The sequence below is a fragment of the Hyaena hyaena genome, unplaced genomic scaffold (genome assembly GCF_003009895.1).
Source record: "Hyaena hyaena isolate Hyena2069 unplaced genomic scaffold, ASM300989v1 scaffold_6, whole genome shotgun sequence".
Taxonomy (NCBI): Eukaryota; Metazoa; Chordata; class Mammalia; order Carnivora; family Hyaenidae; genus Hyaena; species Hyaena hyaena.
This window is the reverse complement of record NW_024080638.1, coordinates 3,986,494-4,004,649: the sequence shown is the minus strand read 5'-3', so window position 1 is coordinate 4,004,649 and position 18,156 is coordinate 3,986,494. Positions and strand designations below refer to the sequence as shown.

At 51.7% G+C, this 18,156-nt stretch overlaps 1 protein-coding gene across 3 annotated transcripts in view; it reads left to right on the top strand.

Moving 5' to 3' along the window:
• Positions 1-2,103: 2,103 nt before the first annotated feature.
• Positions 2,104-18,156, top strand: part of EPB41L4B (erythrocyte membrane protein band 4.1 like 4B) — a 132,188-nt gene continuing 116,135 nt past the window's right edge. For all 3 annotated transcript variants that reach the window (XM_039239940.1, XM_039239948.1, XM_039239929.1), the window contains exon 1: positions 2,104-2,983. In XM_039239940.1, the coding sequence (XP_039095871.1) occupies positions 2,675-2,983 (309 nt within the window). In that variant the 5' untranslated portion in view covers positions 2,104-2,674. The remainder of the gene's footprint in view (positions 2,984-18,156) is intronic.

Sequence of the window (18,156 nt, the reverse complement as noted above, 5' to 3'; positions counted from 1 at the left end):
GGGGCACCTGGGTGGCTCAGAGGTTAGGTGTCCGACTTCGGCTCAGCTCATGACCTCACGGATTGTGGGCTCGAGGCCTGTGTTGGGCTCTGTGCTGACGGCTCAGAGCCTGGAGCCTGCTTCAGATCCCGTGTCTCCCTCTCCCTTTGCCCTTCCCTTTCCCTACCCTCAAAGATAAACAAACATTAAAAAAAGAAAAAGAAAACTGTAATGCACCAAACTAATATAACTTAATAGTTGTTTTCTTCCTATTGCTGCTGAAGTAAATTACCACGAACTCAGTGGCTTGAAAGAATACAAATGTATGATTGTACGATTCAGAAGCCCAGAATCTGAGACGGATTTCACAAGCTAAAATCAAAGGCTGCATTTCTTCTGGAATACTGAGGAGAGATAATCTCTTCCTTAACGTTTCCAGCTTCTGGCAGGTCTATGCCTTGTCTCCTGGACCCATCACTCTGGCTTCTACTGCCACTGGCACCTCACTCTCTCTGACTCTGAACTCCTGCCTCCCTCTTATAAGGACCGTTGGGATTATATTGGACCCAATATACCCTCAGGGTCATCTCTCCACCTCAAATTCCTTAATTCAGTCATATCTGCAAAGGAGATTTTGATGTGGACATCTCTGGGAGGGCATTATTCAGTCGGCCACAGTGCTCCTGGGCTATCCAGTGGGAAATGAGCTGACCTTGGGAACCAGCAAGCATATCGAGCTACCTCTGAACACCAACTTGCTGCTGGTATTCTATTAGGCCAAGCAGAGTGGGTGTCTGAAGGCTGATTGCAGATGCCCCTTCACAGTACAGTGTCACGTGGTAGAGCCCCGGCGTGTCCTACGGAGAACACCATACAACAGGTGAACGTGCTGGCGGCCACGCAGGAGCTCTGAGACCTCAGGCAAGGGTATTACTCCTCTAAGCCCCAAATTCCGCCTAAGGCAGTGGGGATAAACAGAACTACCTGGAAGGGTTGGAGTGAGGATTAATGAAAATATCCTCCATGAAATCACCTAAGACAGGGCTTGATCCTCAATAAATGCCTATTTTGGAATGCCTCCTGAACTCATCCCTCCCTTTTTCTCTGTCCCTGTGGCTGCGGCCACTGCCTCCTTCCACCCCTCTCAGAAACTTCCACTGTTTATGAGTCGTGTCAGGTGCCTCTGTCTGGCAGCGGTTAGGGGCAACAGCTTTGAAGCTCTGCGAACGAGCTCCTATTAACCGTGAAATCTGGAGCAGGTCTCTCAAGCGCCCTAAGCTTCAATTCCCTCCCCTGCACAACAGGGATAACACCGGCTATGGAACCAAGTTATTCCCAGGATTAAGTGAGATGATGAATGGAAAGGGCTTACTTAGCACAGGGCCAGGCACACAAAATTGCAGTGTCCTGTTGTAGAGAGGCCTGCCTTCCTTTCAACCTTTTCTTCCTCAATATTCCTTGCAGCAACACTGGACAACCCACTTCTCCTCGAAGCAGGCCTTGAACGTGTACACCTAAGGGGCGTCGTTTATAAACACCTCTCTCAGCTCCGACCTTTACCAGCCTTTTCAGTTACGGCTGTTTAGTTTTGCAGGCCTCTGCCTCAATACTGGACACGAGCTTCTTGAGGAACGGTGTTTCTTTCTGCGGGGTAGGTTGGAAAAGTACGCCTCCTCCTTGCCTGGCCTCAGTTTCCTTACTCGGAACGAGTCCACTGGACTGAAATGGCTAAAAGGGCCTTTCCAGCTTTGGGATTTTAAGCCGACAGAACTTAATTTAGCAGGGACATTGTAGATCACATAGTGCTCCCCTCTCCTTTTCCAGAAGGGGAAACTGAAGGCCCACTAGAGCCTTCAACTGAATGCTATTCTTTCTCTCTTTCTCTGGCCTCCGGGACAAGGCTTCTTGCAGGGCAGGCGGCCCCGTTTTCTTCACCACAGGCAGGGGGACGGGCGGCTCCAGGGCTCCGGGGCTCGGGGCGCCGGAAACACGTGTGTGCTCACCTACGTGTACACACGTGAGCACACCTACAGCAGCAGGGGGCGCTCGGGCCGGCAGGGGGCAGCACAGCCCCGGTTTGCAATTACCCGGCGCAGCCCCGAGGGAGGAGGGCGTGCTGCAGTCCCGGCGGCGGTGGCGGCGGCTGGAGGTGCAGCCTCCCAGGTGGGAGGCGGGGGCTGCGGGCGCAGGAAAAGGCGCCTCGGGAGCGGGCGCTCGGCGGGGCCTCCTCGGGCCCCGAGCGCGGCGCGGCGAGTGGGAGCGAGCGCGCCGGGAGCACGCAGGCGCCCTGCTCGGCTGGCCCTCGGCCGGCGCGCGGCGCGGGAGCGGCCCGCGCCCCGCGCCCCCCGCAGCTCCCGGGGCGCCCGCGGCCGGCCGTCGAGAGCGGCCCCTCAGCCGCAAGCTCGGGCCGCCGGCCCCGGGAGAGCGCGCGGCGGCAGCGGCGGCGGGACGGCCCCGGGGCCGCCCCGAGCGCGCCCTCCCGCCCGCGGCCACTCGCGGCCGGCGCTGGCCGGGCCGGCGCGCCCCGCAGGCAGCCGGAGCGCGGCCTCGGCCTCGGCGGGAGCGAGCCCCGGGCCGCAGGCGTTGGGAGGCGGCGCGGGCGGCCGCGGGCACTGACGGCGTCGCGGGGCGCTCCCGGGCGGCGGCGCAGCGGCGGCGGCGCAGGGGGCGGAGGCAGGGGGCGCCCCCAGCCAGGATGCTGCGGTTCCTGCGCCGGACCTTTGGCCGCCGCTCCATGCAGCGCTACGCGCGGGGCGCGGCGGGGCGCGGGGCCGCCGGGCTGGGGGACGAGCGCGACGGGGGGCCCCGGGGGGGCCCAGCCGCCGCCGCCGCCGCCTCCTCGACGCTGCCCGCCGCTCCGGGGGGCAGCGTGTTCCCGGCCGGCGGCGGGCCCCTGCTCACGGGCGGCGCGGCCGTGCACATCTCCGCCGCGGGCGCTGCCAAGGCCACCCTGTACTGCCGCGTCTTCCTGCTCGACGGGACCGAAGTGAGCGTGGACCTGCCGGTGAGTGAAGGGGCCGGTCCGGGGTACTGACAGCTCCCCTCCCCCTGTGCTCCCCTCTGGGAGATCCCAGGGTCCCTTCCCCCTTCTCCTGCGAGCACTCCCTACCCCTGGCTCCCTCTCGGGCCACCCCGTCCCGGTCTCTCCTGGAACCCGATCCGGGGCCTGTGCCCCCTCGTTGGGACACCGCGCTGCTGGACTGCGCCCTCTCCGGCTCCCACCTGGTCCTTTGGGCCTCTCTCCCTCCCCAGCTCACCCAGTCCCCTCTTCCCGAGTCCCCGCCCCCTGGCGCGGGTGACCGGCGTTCGCCTTCCGCCCCCCGGGTTCCAGCTGGGGCCTTCTTGGTGCTGGGTTATTGGTTAGAAAAACCTGAAAGCACTGCGGGGCTGCCTCGGGGTGGCCTGCTTGCCCCCCACAAAGTCGCCATCAGGCCTTGTTGAGATGGCAGGAAGGAGAAGCCTCCTCCCCTGCCGCCCAGCAGGTGCCCCAAGTTTGGGAGGGAGTCTAGGGACCATTTCTCTTTCTTTCTGGATGCCTCCCTCCGTCCCATCCCCATCCCAAAGAGCCCCCAAAGCCCTGAGTGTCGCAGGGGGTTGGGCCACTTCGGAGCTAACTCTAAAATCGACTCTCTTGGACCTGGCCAACTTTGCACCGGCAGAGCCCTTTGCTGGGGCGCTGGGTGTCGGCCATGGGGCCCCCACGGGGCCTGGCGCGCCGGACTTTGCACACCGGGCAACGCGCGTGGGGCGGCCCAGGCACCCCCCGGCGGCGGCGCCGGGTTCGGGGCCACCCGCCCACAGGTGGTTGCACCCCGCCCCTCTGCAGCAGATAGCTAGGCCGGCGCTGTTGTCTCCGCCGGAGCGTCCGGCCTTGTAGCCCCAAGGGGCCAGATGTGATCAAATCAAATCCGCGCATTAATGGGGCGCCTACTGGGCACCTGGCGCTGCGGCAGACGGTGCCTTTGGGAATCTTTGGGTGTGACTGAGGACACAGCGCCGATTGAGCTTCTAGATGAATGTTACAGGTTATTCCGAGGGTTTCGCGGGAAGAAAATAACACACCCAGACTTGCAAGGAAACATTTAGGCCTTTCAGGGTGGGGGAAATTCTTTACACTTCGGGAGAGAACTAGGGATCTGCAAGGGGTTTGGATGGGAAAATCAGAGCCTGCTTGGCCTTGGAGTTTAATGCTGCCTTAGGTTTAATTTGGAGACGGTTTCAATTTATGGCAATTTTATTTTTGTGCTTCCTAGTGCTCTCCATAGAATATCATTTTGTTATGATAATACCCTTTTGGGGCCTTTTTATTCATGGAAAAGGAGCCAACGTTCCTGTGCTTAGAGCTAGCTGTTGTCTTTAAAATAGCATGAAAATGTTACTCCTCCCCACGATTGAGGCTCTCCAGCTTGTATTCAGCTGGGAGAGAGGCCTGAGGAGCTTGGGGGAGTGGAGAGGTGGGCAGCTTGTGTGTGGAGAGGATGTGGCGTATTTTGCATCTCGGATCCGGGAGAGGAAAGCTTCCCATGGGAACTTTGACCGTGCTCCTTGAGGATTTTCTTGTCAGTTCCCCAGGGATGGTTCGTTTTTATAAAATGTATTGCTTCTGTCAGGTTTGTGTGACAGGCGTAAGTGGTGTTTCTCAGATGAAAAATGCAAACAGAGTCAGGTGCGTGTGTGGTAGATAGACCCAGACAGGCACGCCAATGAGCTGGTTGGGATTGGGCCGGCAATGCTGATTTATTAGGGGTGGGGGAGCCCTCACCGAGCGTGGGGGAGGGGGATACTTGCATCCCGAAAGGTTTCTCCACTTTACAAAAGGTTGCTTGACAAAAGATTTCCCCAGGTTTCCTTATGGTGGCAGATTTCTCCATGCTTTAGGATGTAATGTTTTGAACCTCACATTTTATTTATACAGACACACACGCATGTGTATATGCACCCCATCCAGAGACAAAATGCGGGCTTTGTCATGTGAGCCCTCCGGGAGGAATGATAAAGAAAAATTACCAGTGAGCACGGCTCATCGATTTAAAGATTTATTAGGTATCAGAACTGCATCATGCAGTCTCCTATGCTAGTCGTCTCAGATCAGAGTGTGAGTTCCTGTAATTAATTCTCCGAGTACAAGGTTAGCACCAGGCAGCCAGAACCCAGTGAGTTTGTGGATGAATTTGTAGCCCGCATGCTCCTTCCTAAGACTCATTTCACCGGGCTCACTTTTTATGCTGTCCTGTTTGGCATTTAGCCCCACTTGTCATTATTCTCCTCGCCTGCTTTCCTGGATTTTTACCGCTTCCTGGGCTCTGGTGTTGCATTGCTGCCTGTCACACAGATAGGATTTACCTTTGGCCATCATGCCCGTAAGCTGCATTTTCGGTCTTCTGTCACTTTCCCAGGCACTCAGTGCACTTACCAGGCTAACTATGGCTCCTTTGTAATTAAAACCCTCTGGTGATGTTGGCTTCAAGAATTCCTTTGCTCAGCATACTAACAGTGGGTATGAATTGTCATAAGCCATTTTATTGGCCCTAATCTGGACACTTTAGGCTCTGAAATTGACTCGAACACAACAGCACCTTCAGTGTGACTGTGCCAGGGCACCTTTTCTTGGGCATGTCCGGTGTGCCAAGCACTGTGCTGTGGACACAGAGGTGAATGACAGGTGGCCTGGAGGCTCTTGGGAAACACAGGTAAAGACACGCCTTTTTATTCTAAGTGATGCTAAGTGATGTGACAGTTTGTTTACAGGGTCTTGAGGGATGTGCGCGGGTTAAGAGGGCTTCCTGGAGATTTTGTCACTTGAGGTTGCAGGCTCTCAAATCCAACATGCCCTGTGCATTTCTTAGAATACCTCCTGAGTCAGGTTCACTCCTTGGCTAACCTGTGGCCAGCAGTTATATTTAGTAAAGGAAGAAGCAACTGTAATTGTATTCAGCGGTGCTCAGACAGGATCTGGAGTCTCCTTGTCCCGCGATGGGCTGCATCCCCTGGCATGCTGACCTGTTTTTACCCTTTGCTGCGGTTTCCCAGTCTTTGGTAAAATGTGAACAGCAGGGTCTTTAAAACAAAATCCATCTATAACATGCAATCTAAAAACGCCTCCCTGGGATGCCTGGGCGGCTCAGTCGGTTAAGCATTTGACTCTTGATCTCAGCGCAAGTCATGATCTCACAGTTTGTAGATCAAGCCCCACATCGGGCTCCCGCGCTGACAGCATGGAGCCTATTTGGGATTTTCTCTCTCTCTCTCTCTGCCTCTCCTCTTCTCATGTTTGTGTGTGTACTCTCTCTCAAAAAATAAATAAACTTAAAAAAAAAAAAAATGGGCTTGACCAACCCAGCTTGCAGGGGAGGCCCTGGCTCCTAAGCCGGAGTGGTACCGTGCCGCTCGTCTTCAGAAAGCTTGTCCTCGGAAGGTACTGCCTCCCTCTCCTTAGACCAGCTCTGCCCTGCTCAGACCAGACCACGCCTGAGGGCTGGGCAGGGCAGGACTCCCTCGGCCCTACCCTAGACACTTGCCTTCTATTAATGCAGCTGAAGATCCCATTAGTGTGCTTGGCAGCGGCACCGCTGTTGACTCATATTAGCTCTCTGTTGACTAAATCCCTGGCATCGCTTTTGCTCGTGCGGCTGTTGCTCAGCCCCGTCTCCCCCTCCCCTGCGTGCACAGTCTCCCAGCAGCTCTGTGCGGAAAGCGTTTGGGATGTGTGTGTGGCTGGCTGGTGAGCACCCCCGCCGTGCCTTGGAGGGCACGGCTCATTGGCCAGTAGTGTGCCATCGGCACGGTTGCTTTCACCGAAATCTGGAACTCAGCATTGACTCATTGTGGTTCAGTGCAAGCAGGGAGAGCTTCAGACTTGGAAGATCCATGCTTGAGCCTTTCAGGCTGGCTGTGTAGCCCTGGGCAGCTCGGGCTCTGGGAGCACCGATGTTTTGGTCTTTTAAATGAGATGTTGGGAGGTTAACATGTCCAGGATGATAGGAAGGCTTCAGTACGCAGCAGGGTACTACAGGGTTGCCCACAGGGTGTAATCTTACACTTCTGACACCACCTCTTTGACCTGTGGAAGGAGGTTGGAAGCATGTCCAGTAACAGATGTTAAAAACAAACCAAAAAGAGCTGTGGCAGGAAGCTGAACATCTTTTTCTTTTTTTAATGTTTATTTTTGAGAGAGAGAGAGACAGGGAGAGAGAGAGGGAGAGAGAGGTGAGCGGAGACAGAATCCCAAGCAGGCTCTGTGCTGCCGACGCAGCAACCTGATGCGGGGCTTGATGTCATGAACTGTCAGATTGTGACCTGAGCTGAAACCAAGAGTCAGACACTTAACCCACTGAGTTACGCAGGTGCCCCTAAACATCTTTTTTAGTAGAAATCAGGAATTATATGTGGTGTGAGAGATGTTTTTTGAAACTTTTTGCTTTTTATTTTTAAACAATTTTTTATGTTTATTTTTGAGAGAGAGAGCGAGAGGCAGAGCGTGAGCGGAGGAGGGATAGAGAGAGAGGGAGACACGGAATCTGAAGCAGGCTCCAGGCTCTGAGCTGTCAGCATAGAGCCCGATGTGGGGCTCAAACCCATGAACTGTGAGATCATGACCTGAACTGAAGTTGGATACTCAGCCAACTGAGCTACCCAGGCACTCCTATTTTTTAATTTTTTAAAAATGTTTGTTGATTTTTGAGAGAGAGAGAGAGAGAGAGAGAGAAGACACGAGCAGGCGAGGGGCAGATAGAGGAAACAGAGGATCAGAAGTAGGCTTTGTGCTGACATCAGAGAGTCTGATACAGGGCTCAGACTCACAAACCATGAGCTCATGACCTGAGCTGAAGTTGGACACTTAAATCACTGAGCCACCCAGGCAGCCCTGAAAGTTTTACTGTAGCCGAGAAAAGAATGCCCCCCGCCTCTGCTGCCACCCAATTGCAAGTTCTTAGAATTTTAGAAGTAGAATCTCTGATCCAGCTGAATGCATGTGATGGAACATAAAGAGCACATACCTTATTTTGGAGTTGAAAGGAAGCCTAGACAGCACATATCCTGCCCTTTGTATACACGGGAAACTGAGGCCTGTGGATAGAGAGTGACTTCCCATTATTCAGTGAAGAGTTGGAATGGGTTACTTTGGGAGCCGTGATTGCCTAGCCTTTGGATGAAAGTGTAGGACCGGTGGTAGGAAGGCAGACTGACCCCCTAGTCCTGACACAGGACCATGGAACGGGGATGGGATATGTTCCTGGCAGTTGGAAGTAGGACTTATTTTCCTGAACAATGAGAAACTCCAGCAAAATGGTTCTCTGACTTCAGTGTATTCCAGAGTGCTTCTGAGATTTTCTTTTCTTCCAGTTAAAATTCCCAGAGTCTATTCCCAAGCTTTCTTCTCGCATGAGTGTGCACAGTGTGGGGGACTGGTGCAGAGAATGAGGGAGACAGAATCCCAAGCCTGACTCAGAGCTCAAACTCACAAACTGTGAGATCATGACCTGAGCCAAAATCAAGAGTCGGATGCTTAACCGACTGAGCCACCCAGGCATCCCCCAAGCCCAGAATCTCTGATTGAGTGGTTGAGGAAGTTGGACTTCTAACAAGTACCCTGGGTGATTCTGGTGAATGTGGTCCCTCCATATCCTTTGAAAAACTCTGAGGCGTAGAACTGAAAGCAGAGGGTGGCCATGCTATGGATTAAGAACTGCTGTAGGCAGTGAGAGGGCACTGGCCATCCTTGAGCCCGGGGGTTTGACAGTACCACTCCTGAGCTTTAGGGAGCCCATTTTTGACACAGCGGAGTGTAGGCTGGGGCAGGTGAGAGGCGATGAGGGCCTGGCCCGGAGAAGTGGGCAGAGTGCCAGAGCAGTTGGCGGTGGAGCCCGTTGAGTATGTGGGGAGGGGAAGGCGGAGGCCTAGTGGGGTCTAGCTTGGAGGCAGGGAGGTCTTCACCCTCCTTCCTGTGGGAGTAAACAGGGGGCCATATTAGACACCCCGGGAGATAGGGGAAGGCAGCTCCTCATCTCTACCCAAGGTCTGGCTTCCCTGGACACCTTGCCTCGTTTGGGGCTTCGGGTGGCTTGCTTCTCCCTGCCCCGGAGGGAAAGTATTGGCTCAGGGTGGTCTTCCAGTGCTGACCCCACCTCTACCCCAGCCCAGCCCGGGACTGAGACCGTGGGGAACCTTGGACTCCTTTAAAAAATACCTTTGTTTTAAAGGAGGGATAGTTGGGGAGGGGGGTGGACAGGGAGGAAGAGAGGTGAATGGTAAACATCCTTCCCAAATGGGATACAGGCATGACCTCTATCAAACTGTGCTTTTTACACTTGCTGGCTTCTCAGTGTTAGTATGGGGGAAGGAGGTGTCTGTCAGCCTTTCCCGAGCCAGTAACGTGACCCTACGCTGGTCCAGGCCCGAACAAATATTAACTTGCTAAGCACTTTCACGTGCATAATCTCATTGAATTCCATCCCTAGTGCACCGCTGTGGGTGAAGGCACAGGTCTGTTTAATTTTGAAATAGCAAAAGGTCAGTGTATGTGTGTGTGTGGGGGGGGTACTTTCTCTTAAATTCTTGCATAGGGACTTAGAAAAAAAGCCACTCAGTAACCACAGAAGTCCTCCGCCCACAAGTTGTCCTCAAAACACATGTTCATCCTTCGCTACTGCCTGAGTCCCTGTGCCCAGCCTTCTCCACTCTGCCTGGAGTGTTCCTTCTGCTGGGACCTGGTCCTGTGGGCACTCCTGTTTCCTCCTCTGGCCCGTGGCACCTGCCTGTGGGCAGGGCCAGCCGCCGATTCATCTTGCTGGGGGTTTTTTTCAGGTGGGTGTGTGCCTTTGTCCCCCGCTTTCATTTCACATCAGAACATGCTTAAAGCAGAAAGATTAGAAAATATAGAGAAGCCAGAAAAGTGAAAACATGTAAAATTTCATCAGAGATAACCACTGTTAAAACTGTGGTGTACGGGGCGCCTGGGTGGTTCCGTTGGTTGAGCATCCGGATCTTGATTTCAGCTCAGGTCATGATCCCAGCTGTGGGGGGCAGAATGGAGCCCCAAATCAGGCTCTGTGCTGAGTGTGGAGCCTGCTTGGGAGTCTCTCTCTCTCCCTCTGTTCCTCTCCCCAGCTTGTGTGTGTGCCCTCTCTCTAAAAAAACTGTGGTGTGTATTCTTCTGTAGTTCTTTTTTTGTGTGTGTTTAGATATAACTATGTACTCAAAATGATAAATTTGTATGGGTTGATGAACGTCTCTCCATCCCGTCAGCACAGTTGAATAGGGATCACAGACCCTGAGTTTGTGTCTCTTTGGGGTGGAGGCCCTTGTCCCTGCCTTGTGTTCCCTGGGACCTGAGTGAGAGTGGGAGCCCCCTCCCACTGCCCCTGCCTGAGTGAGAAGCAAGCTCCCCATCCTCGGAGCCTCTCCTCACCATCATCTCTGCTTTCTGGCGTGTTAAAGGGCCTGCTGATGTGGCTGTAGAATTCTCTGGAACCTGGGGGCTTGGGTTCTGAACGCCTGATTTGGGGTTGTCACCGTTCTGTCCCCTGCCAGGGCTGTGCGTGTGTGCTCCCAGCCGGAGCCGGTGTGGCAGAGATGGGCAGGAGCCTTGCAGCGTCGCAGGTGCGCCCTCCCTGCCCTGGTCCCCCAGGGCTCCTTCTGCAGCCGCTTTGGCTTCTCTCTAGACCTGGATATGTCCCACTGGGTTTGTATTGAGAGAGAGAGAGAGAGAGAGACAGTGTGAGCAGGGGAGGGTCAGAGAGAGAGGGAGACACAGAATCTGAAACAGGCTCCAGGCTCTGAGCTGGCTGTCAGCACAGAGCCCGACGCGGGGCTCGAGCCCACAAACCATGAGATCATGACCTGAGCCGAAGCTGGATGCTTAACCAACTGAGCCACCCACGTGCCCCTGGCTTATTTTTAATTGTTTTCCAAAAATGTTTTTGTTTACCTGTAGTGTATTTTCTTCAGTCAGCAAGGACTTCTTGAGCACCTCCACTGCGTTCAGCATTGGGGAGGGATCCAGGAGGGATGAGATAGCTCCAGTCTCGAAGGGGAAACTGTCAGTATGTAACTAACTTGTGGCTCTACATGAGGCAGTGCAGGTGGTGAGCGGCTGGACTGTGGGGACGGTTTGATGCCCAGAGTGACATCATGTTGTCCGAAAGCGTGCACAGGGGTTCAGCCGTACGTTTGGTCAGAAGGTATCTGGGCAGAGGACGCAGTAGGTGCAACCGCATGGGGGTTGGGAGCCAGAAAACCCCATTTTGAACTTAAGGAGGGGGTTATGAGCTCTGGCTGTGTCCCTCAATCTTAAAAGAACGAGTGAGGAACCTTTGAAGAGCAGATGTGTGTCTTAAGCTAATAAGAGCTGAGGCTTAACTGAGCATTTTCTCTGTGCCTGGTGCTGTGCTAAGTGCTTAAGGGATTGGCTTATTGACTTTTCGTAAAAGCTTTGATGGTGTTATTGCTGTTATCCCTGATTTGTAGAGGGGAGAATCAAGGCTCAGTAAACAGTTAAAAAACTTGCCCATGTCACGTGGCTAGTAAAGGTACACTCCAGCTTTAAGCTCAGACTGCCTGGCCGGAGGACGTTTGTGGTCTGGAACGTCATTCTCACAGCAAGACCGGGCATTGGTGGGGTGGATAGTGAGTGGGTTCTGAGCCTGTCCCAGGGGTCCTGAGGTGGGTGGGGACCTCTGAACCTCAGAAGGATGTCCTTTCTTTGCAGGCCAGTTGGGATTTCCAGAGATAAGATTTACATCTTTAGTCATACTCATCGAATACAGTTTCACCCAGAGTTCATTCTGGTTTGATGGGCATAGTTTTCAACACTGAGGTTAGAAGTCAGCTACATTGTTAAGAAATGCTTAATGGAACAGCATTAAACTTAGCACACAGAAAAGCATTGTACGTTTTCCCCTTCCCAGCCTGCTGCATAGCAACTGGTTCCCTTCAGTCTTGGAGCTTTCATATATACATGTGCATAAACATGGTATCAGTTTTTTTTTTCTCCCATCCAAGCCTTCCTGACAAACCCCTCACCAACTTGGTGCCCTCCTTTGTGATTATTCGAGATTAAGTTCGCCCCTCGGTCTCTGTGCGTGCGTGTGCGTGATGTGAGTAATACCTGTCTCTACCTGTCCTGGGCCTGGCGGCTGATGGGCAGAGCACCTGGTATCTTCTCTGTTAGGCAGCCCTGCCCCCTAGGCTTGCAGAATCTGTGTCATTTCCCTTAATTGCCACCATGTGGCAATTATCCCATTTACACATGGTATTATTATCCCGTTTACACATGGTCTCAGGGAACATGTGGCCTTGGGCCACTCAGGTAATAAGTGTGGGAGAGCCAGCATTGAATCTAGGTTTCCTGACTCATTTTCCAGTGCTCTTCCCCCAGACCATGCTGTGTACACTCACCCTTCCTGTTTGAAATGTGTGCTCCTTGGAACGCCTTTGCGATTTGACCCGTCAGAATTTTGTGCAATAATGCCCTCCCCGTCTTTCCTACACCTCGTTGCCTTTCAGGCTCTTTGGCACTTGGGTTCTGTCTATCATTCTCAGGCTCCTTTCCCTAAAGTCCTAGCTGGCTGAGTGCCCAGCACTTCCTTGTTGGAGTTCAGAACCTGAAGATGGTATCCCAAGGGTCCCGTGCCACTTCTGGGATCACCTTCAGCTTCCCGGTTTCCCAGCACTGAGCGTGGTCCCCAGAGTAGGATTGTCCGTGCGGCCAGGTGGGAGGGCGTGGACACCTGGTTCTGCAGGTGGCTGTGGGGCCGGCATCCCTCGGCCCCGTTGTGTCTCCCCCATGCCTGTTTCTTTTCTTGTGAGCATCATTGTCATCCTTGCCATCTGACCTCTGCTCGGCAGGTTGAGGGTCCCAGTGCTTCTCCTTTAGCCTACCTACTTGCTCACTAGGCTGCAAACCACTTTGAACTATAGGTTTTTTTTTTTTATTGTGATAAAATGCAAGAAACGTCTTTTAGGTATACAGTTCAGTGGCATGAAGTACATTCACATTGTCGTGCAACTGTCACTACCATCTGTCTCCAGATTGTTGTCATCTTTCCAAACCGCAACTCTGTACCCATTAAACAAGAATTCTCCGGCCCCCTCCCCCCAGCCCCTGGCAACCACCCTTCTACTTTCCGTCTCTATGAATCTTACTACTCCGGATACCTTGTGTAAGTGGAATGGCACAATACTTATCCGTTTGTGTCTGACTCCTTTCACGAAGCATAATGTCTTTGAGGTTCGCCCGCGTAGCATGTGTCAGAATGTTACTCCTTTTTAAGACTGAGTAGTATTCCCGGGCACGCATATAGCACATTTTGTTTCTCCATTCATCCAGGTGATGGAGTTTGGTGCAGGTCCGGGCCTCCCTAAGTCCGTCCTGCCTGTTCATTAGTGGCTCTGCCATCGGAGACTTGGATAACCCCAGCCCTTCCCTTGTAATTTTATTCTTGGCATTCTGGCACCTCTCCCCTGGGACTCTTCTACGTAATGCTGGTATCCTCTCTGGTTATCTGGTAGTTTCCCCGTTATGGTTTTCTCTGAATTTTTTCATGTCGGCAGGTCCTCCGTCTTTAAATTTTTTAGTGATGAAAATATAAATACAAACGAGTGTACATGAATAGTTTAAAGAAAAATAATCCAGTGAACATCCATGTACCCACCACCCCCAGCTTAAAAACAAAGACATCACTAATGCTGTGAAAGCTGTCATCCCCTCCCCAACCGCACCCCCTGCCCTGCTGCTCTCCTGAAATTCATCTCTCATCCTTTCCTTTGCTGTATTCTAGGTTCAGTGCATAAGTATGTTTCCCTAAATGACATATTGTTTTGTATGTCTGTGAACTTCATATAAATGGATTTTTTCAGTATATTGTGTTCGTGAGATTCGTCCATATCGACGAGCTGACTCTAGTTGTTATCGCTCGGTGGTATTCATTGCACAAATCCACTGAAATCTATCCTTTGCCGGTGGACATTTGGAATGTTTCCAGTTTGGAGCTGTTAGGAGAAAATGCTGCTTTGAACCTCCTGGAATTGGTCTCCTGGTGCATATATGCCAGCAAGCGTCTCTCCTGGGCATGGACTCAGGAGTGCGGTGGCTGCGAGGGCCATGGGCAGGGCCTTTCAAGGTCGCGCAGCATTGTTTTCCCAGAGTCCCCTCCGCATACAAAAGCGTCCGTGAATCCATTCTTCCACACTTGGCATTATGCAGCTCTTTTTGTTTTATTTTACCGTAACCATATTTCCTCCCAGAATGCTTTTGTTCTGTGATTTTTGCCTGTTTTTTTCAGTTGTCCTATTTTTCTGATTGTGTTCAGGGCTTTCCCAGCTAGTCTTTCTGAGATTGTCTCCCAGACCCCTTGTTCTTCTCAGGTAACGTCCGTGGAACAAGAGCGAACACCTGTGTTCGAGTCTCCCAGCAGGCCTTTCCTCACTACCTGGGGATTCGTGTTTTGACTTCAGTTTTGCTGTGTATGAACTGAAGTTAGTTGCCGCTGGTGGCTTTTGGTGAGCAATTGTAGGACCTACGTAGATTTCATTTCAATTCTGCCTACTTTTTTTCCCCTCATTTTTTATTATTGAGATTTCTAAGCACATTCAAAAGGAGAGAGAACCCCCTGTACCCACCACATAATGAACATAATGAACCGCAAGTACCCATTATCGAGTTCCATCTCCTATCAGTCTGACCACTCTTGTTCCTTCTGTATCCTCACTGCTGTTCCTTCCCAGTTATTTTAAAGCAAATTCCAAACCTGTAATTTCAAGCTTGTATTTCAGTACATGTTTCAAAAAAGATAAGGGCTATGTTTTTATAAATATATCCACTCTACTAGTAAAAAAAAAACAAACGCATAACATTTTTTTGGTATCGGATTTTTAGTCAGTGTTCAAATCTTCCTGTTTGGTTGTCAGTTCCTTTCATTGCATTTGCTTGATCTTCTTTCTAAAGCTCTTTGTAAAAAAAATTTAAAATATTTTTTTCCCTAGCTTACTGAGGTATATTGACAAATAAAAATCATATACATTTGAGGTATGAAGCTTGGTGATTTGATATAGATATAACTTGCAAAAGTAGTTACTGTACATCGAGCTAATGAACATCTCTCCTGCCTCACCAGTTACAGTTTTTGTGTGTATCCTAGTAAATTTCTAAGATCCACTGTCTTTTTTTTTTTTTTAAGAGAGAGAGAGAGGAAGCATGAGTTGGAGAGGGGCAGAGAGAGTGGGAGAGAGAGAATCCCAGGCAGGCTTTGCACTGTCAGTGCAGCGCCCACTCCTGGCTCGAACCCACAAACCATGAGACCGTGACCTTAACCAAAGTCTGACACTTAACCGACTGAGCCACTCAGGAGCCCAAAGATCCACTGTCTTAGCAGATTTAAGTTTCTACGTTTTAATTAACTGTAGTCCCATTGCTGCACATTAGACCCCCATAACTTGTTCATCTTATAACTGAAAGTTTGTACCCTTGACCAACATCTCCATTCCCACACTAACAATTTAAAGCACTTAATCTAGAGTTTCCTTCTCCCTCCCCCCCCTTTTTTTTTTTATCATTACTAACTTGTTGATTTGCCCTATAATAGTTTTCCACTTTCTGGATTTTATCATTGGCATCCTGAACATTTAGTTATCCTGAGGTGCGCTTGGTATATAGAGAACTGGCATTATTTAAAGCACCTGACTCAGGGCATACAGAGAACAATAAGACACGTTCTTTGCCCTCAAGAAGCTTGGGTGGAGACAAGTTATTACACCTGATGTGAATAGTGTCCTAGAGAACCCCAAGCTCAAAGAAAGGGCTGAGGTGGTGGGACTGAGTGGGCAAAATGGGCAGCCAGAAAATTTCAGAGAGAAAGTTGGGCTCTGAAGGCAAATGGGAGAACAGCCTTCCTAGTGGCCAGATCAGCAGATACAAAGGCACTGAGGCTTGAAATAATACATCCAAGATTTCTGCTTCTTGCTCAGGGCCTGCCGGTGAGTCCAAGCATCCTCTATTTTTCCCTGGATGTTGCTTCTTTGAAAAGGTCCAAGTTTTTATCTCTGGAAAGGTTTCAGTAGATCTGATGAAAGAGTGTCTGTCTTTTCTTTTTCTGTGTCTAACTTCTGTTCCTTCACCAGCTCCTTGACTTAAGTTTTGAATGTCTCCCTTGACCTTGGACTTGTTTTTTCTCTAGTGCACTCCTGTTTGTTTATTTTTATTTTTTAATTTAAAAAAATTTTAATATTTTATTTATTTCTGAGAGAGAGACAGCATGAGCAGGGGAGGGTCAGAGAGAGAGAGGGAGATACAGAATCTGAAGCAGGCTCCAGGCTCTGAGCTAGCTACCAGCACAGAGCCCGATGCGGGGCTCGAACCCGCGAATTGTGAGATCATGACCTGAGCTGAAGTCGGACGCTTAACCAGCTGAGCCACCCAGACACCCCAAGTGTACTCCTGTTTGGGTTCCTTTACATTTTCTGGGCCCCCAGTGAGCCCTTTCCATCTGTCCTGGCTAGAGGGTCCAGCAGACTTTTTAGGGAGCAGCATCAATGAACTAACTCTTCAGAGAGAAGGGAGACGGGGCGGATGGCAGGGCGGTGGGACCCATGGGGCTGTACCCCTAAAGGAGCCCTTGGAGACCACATGGTCCAGAACCTCATTCTGGGATGGCGGGTCTTTCCCATCTGCCTTGGAACTCTCACTGCTGCTCACCTGTGGCAAATGAGCAGTAATTAGTGTGTTAATAGGAGCGGTTTCCTGCATGCAGCCCTCCCGGCTGCTCCTGCTCTCTGAGGTCAGCTGACAGCCCGCAAGCCTCTTTGCCTCTCTGCGACACCCCTCGCTCTTCTGAAAGCCAGCCGTGGTTCTGCCCCTGGCCCGGAGGAGGCATTGCCTGCCCTGTCGCCTGGCCTAGAAATGGACGTGGGCTTCGTCCAGGAAAGACCGGGTAAACTGTAAAAGGCTTACGAGGGTTAGTTATTAACCCGCAGGGCGCTCCGGCAGCCCGTCACACCGCCTTTCACTTATCGGAGTTCTTTTATTGCTCCCGTTTGCCGGGGCCTGAGCCTCGAGGTCCGAGCCCTGTACTCAGTCGGCCGTGGCCTGCATTGAGTGGCATGAGTGCTGCGTGCATGGCAGTGAGGGTGGCCGGTCAGAGTCCAGGGTGGGGCTCGGCCTCACCCGGAGCTGGCCCTGGCTCATGCCAGCGAGCTGGCAGTGACAGGTGCCACGGCACTCTCGAGGGTGAACGCTGAAACAGGGAGGTCGGATGGTGGGATATTTTAAGGGGAGAGCGGGGGCGGGGGGGGGGGGTCCAAGGTCGGAAGTATTTGTTCAGGATGCATCAGTATTCCATAGAAGATTTGTTTTGCTTTGAAGTGCAAAAGTATTTAGCTTTGTTCTAAAAGCTGTGGTGGATAGTTCCTCTGAGACCCCTGAAGGAAAAAAATGCAAAAATTACGTTCTGTCTTCTAAAAGAAACCGAATCGGGCCACCTGGGTGGCTCAGTCGGTTGTGTCCGACTTCAGCTCAGGTCATGATCTCGCAGTCTGTGGATTTGAGCCCCGCGTCGGGCTCTGTGCTGACACCCCTTCGGATTCTGTGTCTCCCTCTCTCTCTGCCCCGTCTTTCCAAAATAAATAAATGTTAAAAAAATAATAATAAAAATAAAAGAAACCGAATCGTGTGTACTGGATTACTGGAACACTTAAAAAGGAGAGTGAATGACTTTAACCTTGCCGTGGTCGTCTAGGGTCAGCATGTGAACAGTCTCAGGGTTTAAGGACGCCCATGGTGTCAGGCTTGTACGTCACCTGGATCACAGGGGTCGGCTTGGTATTGTGCTCCAGCCCTGTGTACATCATTGCTGTCTTTACTCCCTGGCTTTGCCGGGCCACACTGCAGGCTACTACCACCAAGGACCCTGTGATCACAATGTGTGAAGACTCCCGAGGTGATTCCGTTGTGGAGCCAAGTTTGAGAACCAGTGTTCCACGGCATCACACCCCTTCCGGGCTGTTCTAGGTTTGGATCGAGCCCTCACCTTCCGAGGTGAAATATTTAATCCTCACAGCACCTTTTTTTTTTTTTTTTTTTTTAAAGTTTAGATAAAAGCACTTTATTTTTTATTTTTTTTTTTTACAAATAGTTTATTGTCAAATTAGTTTCTACATAACACCCAGTGCTCATCCCCACAAGTG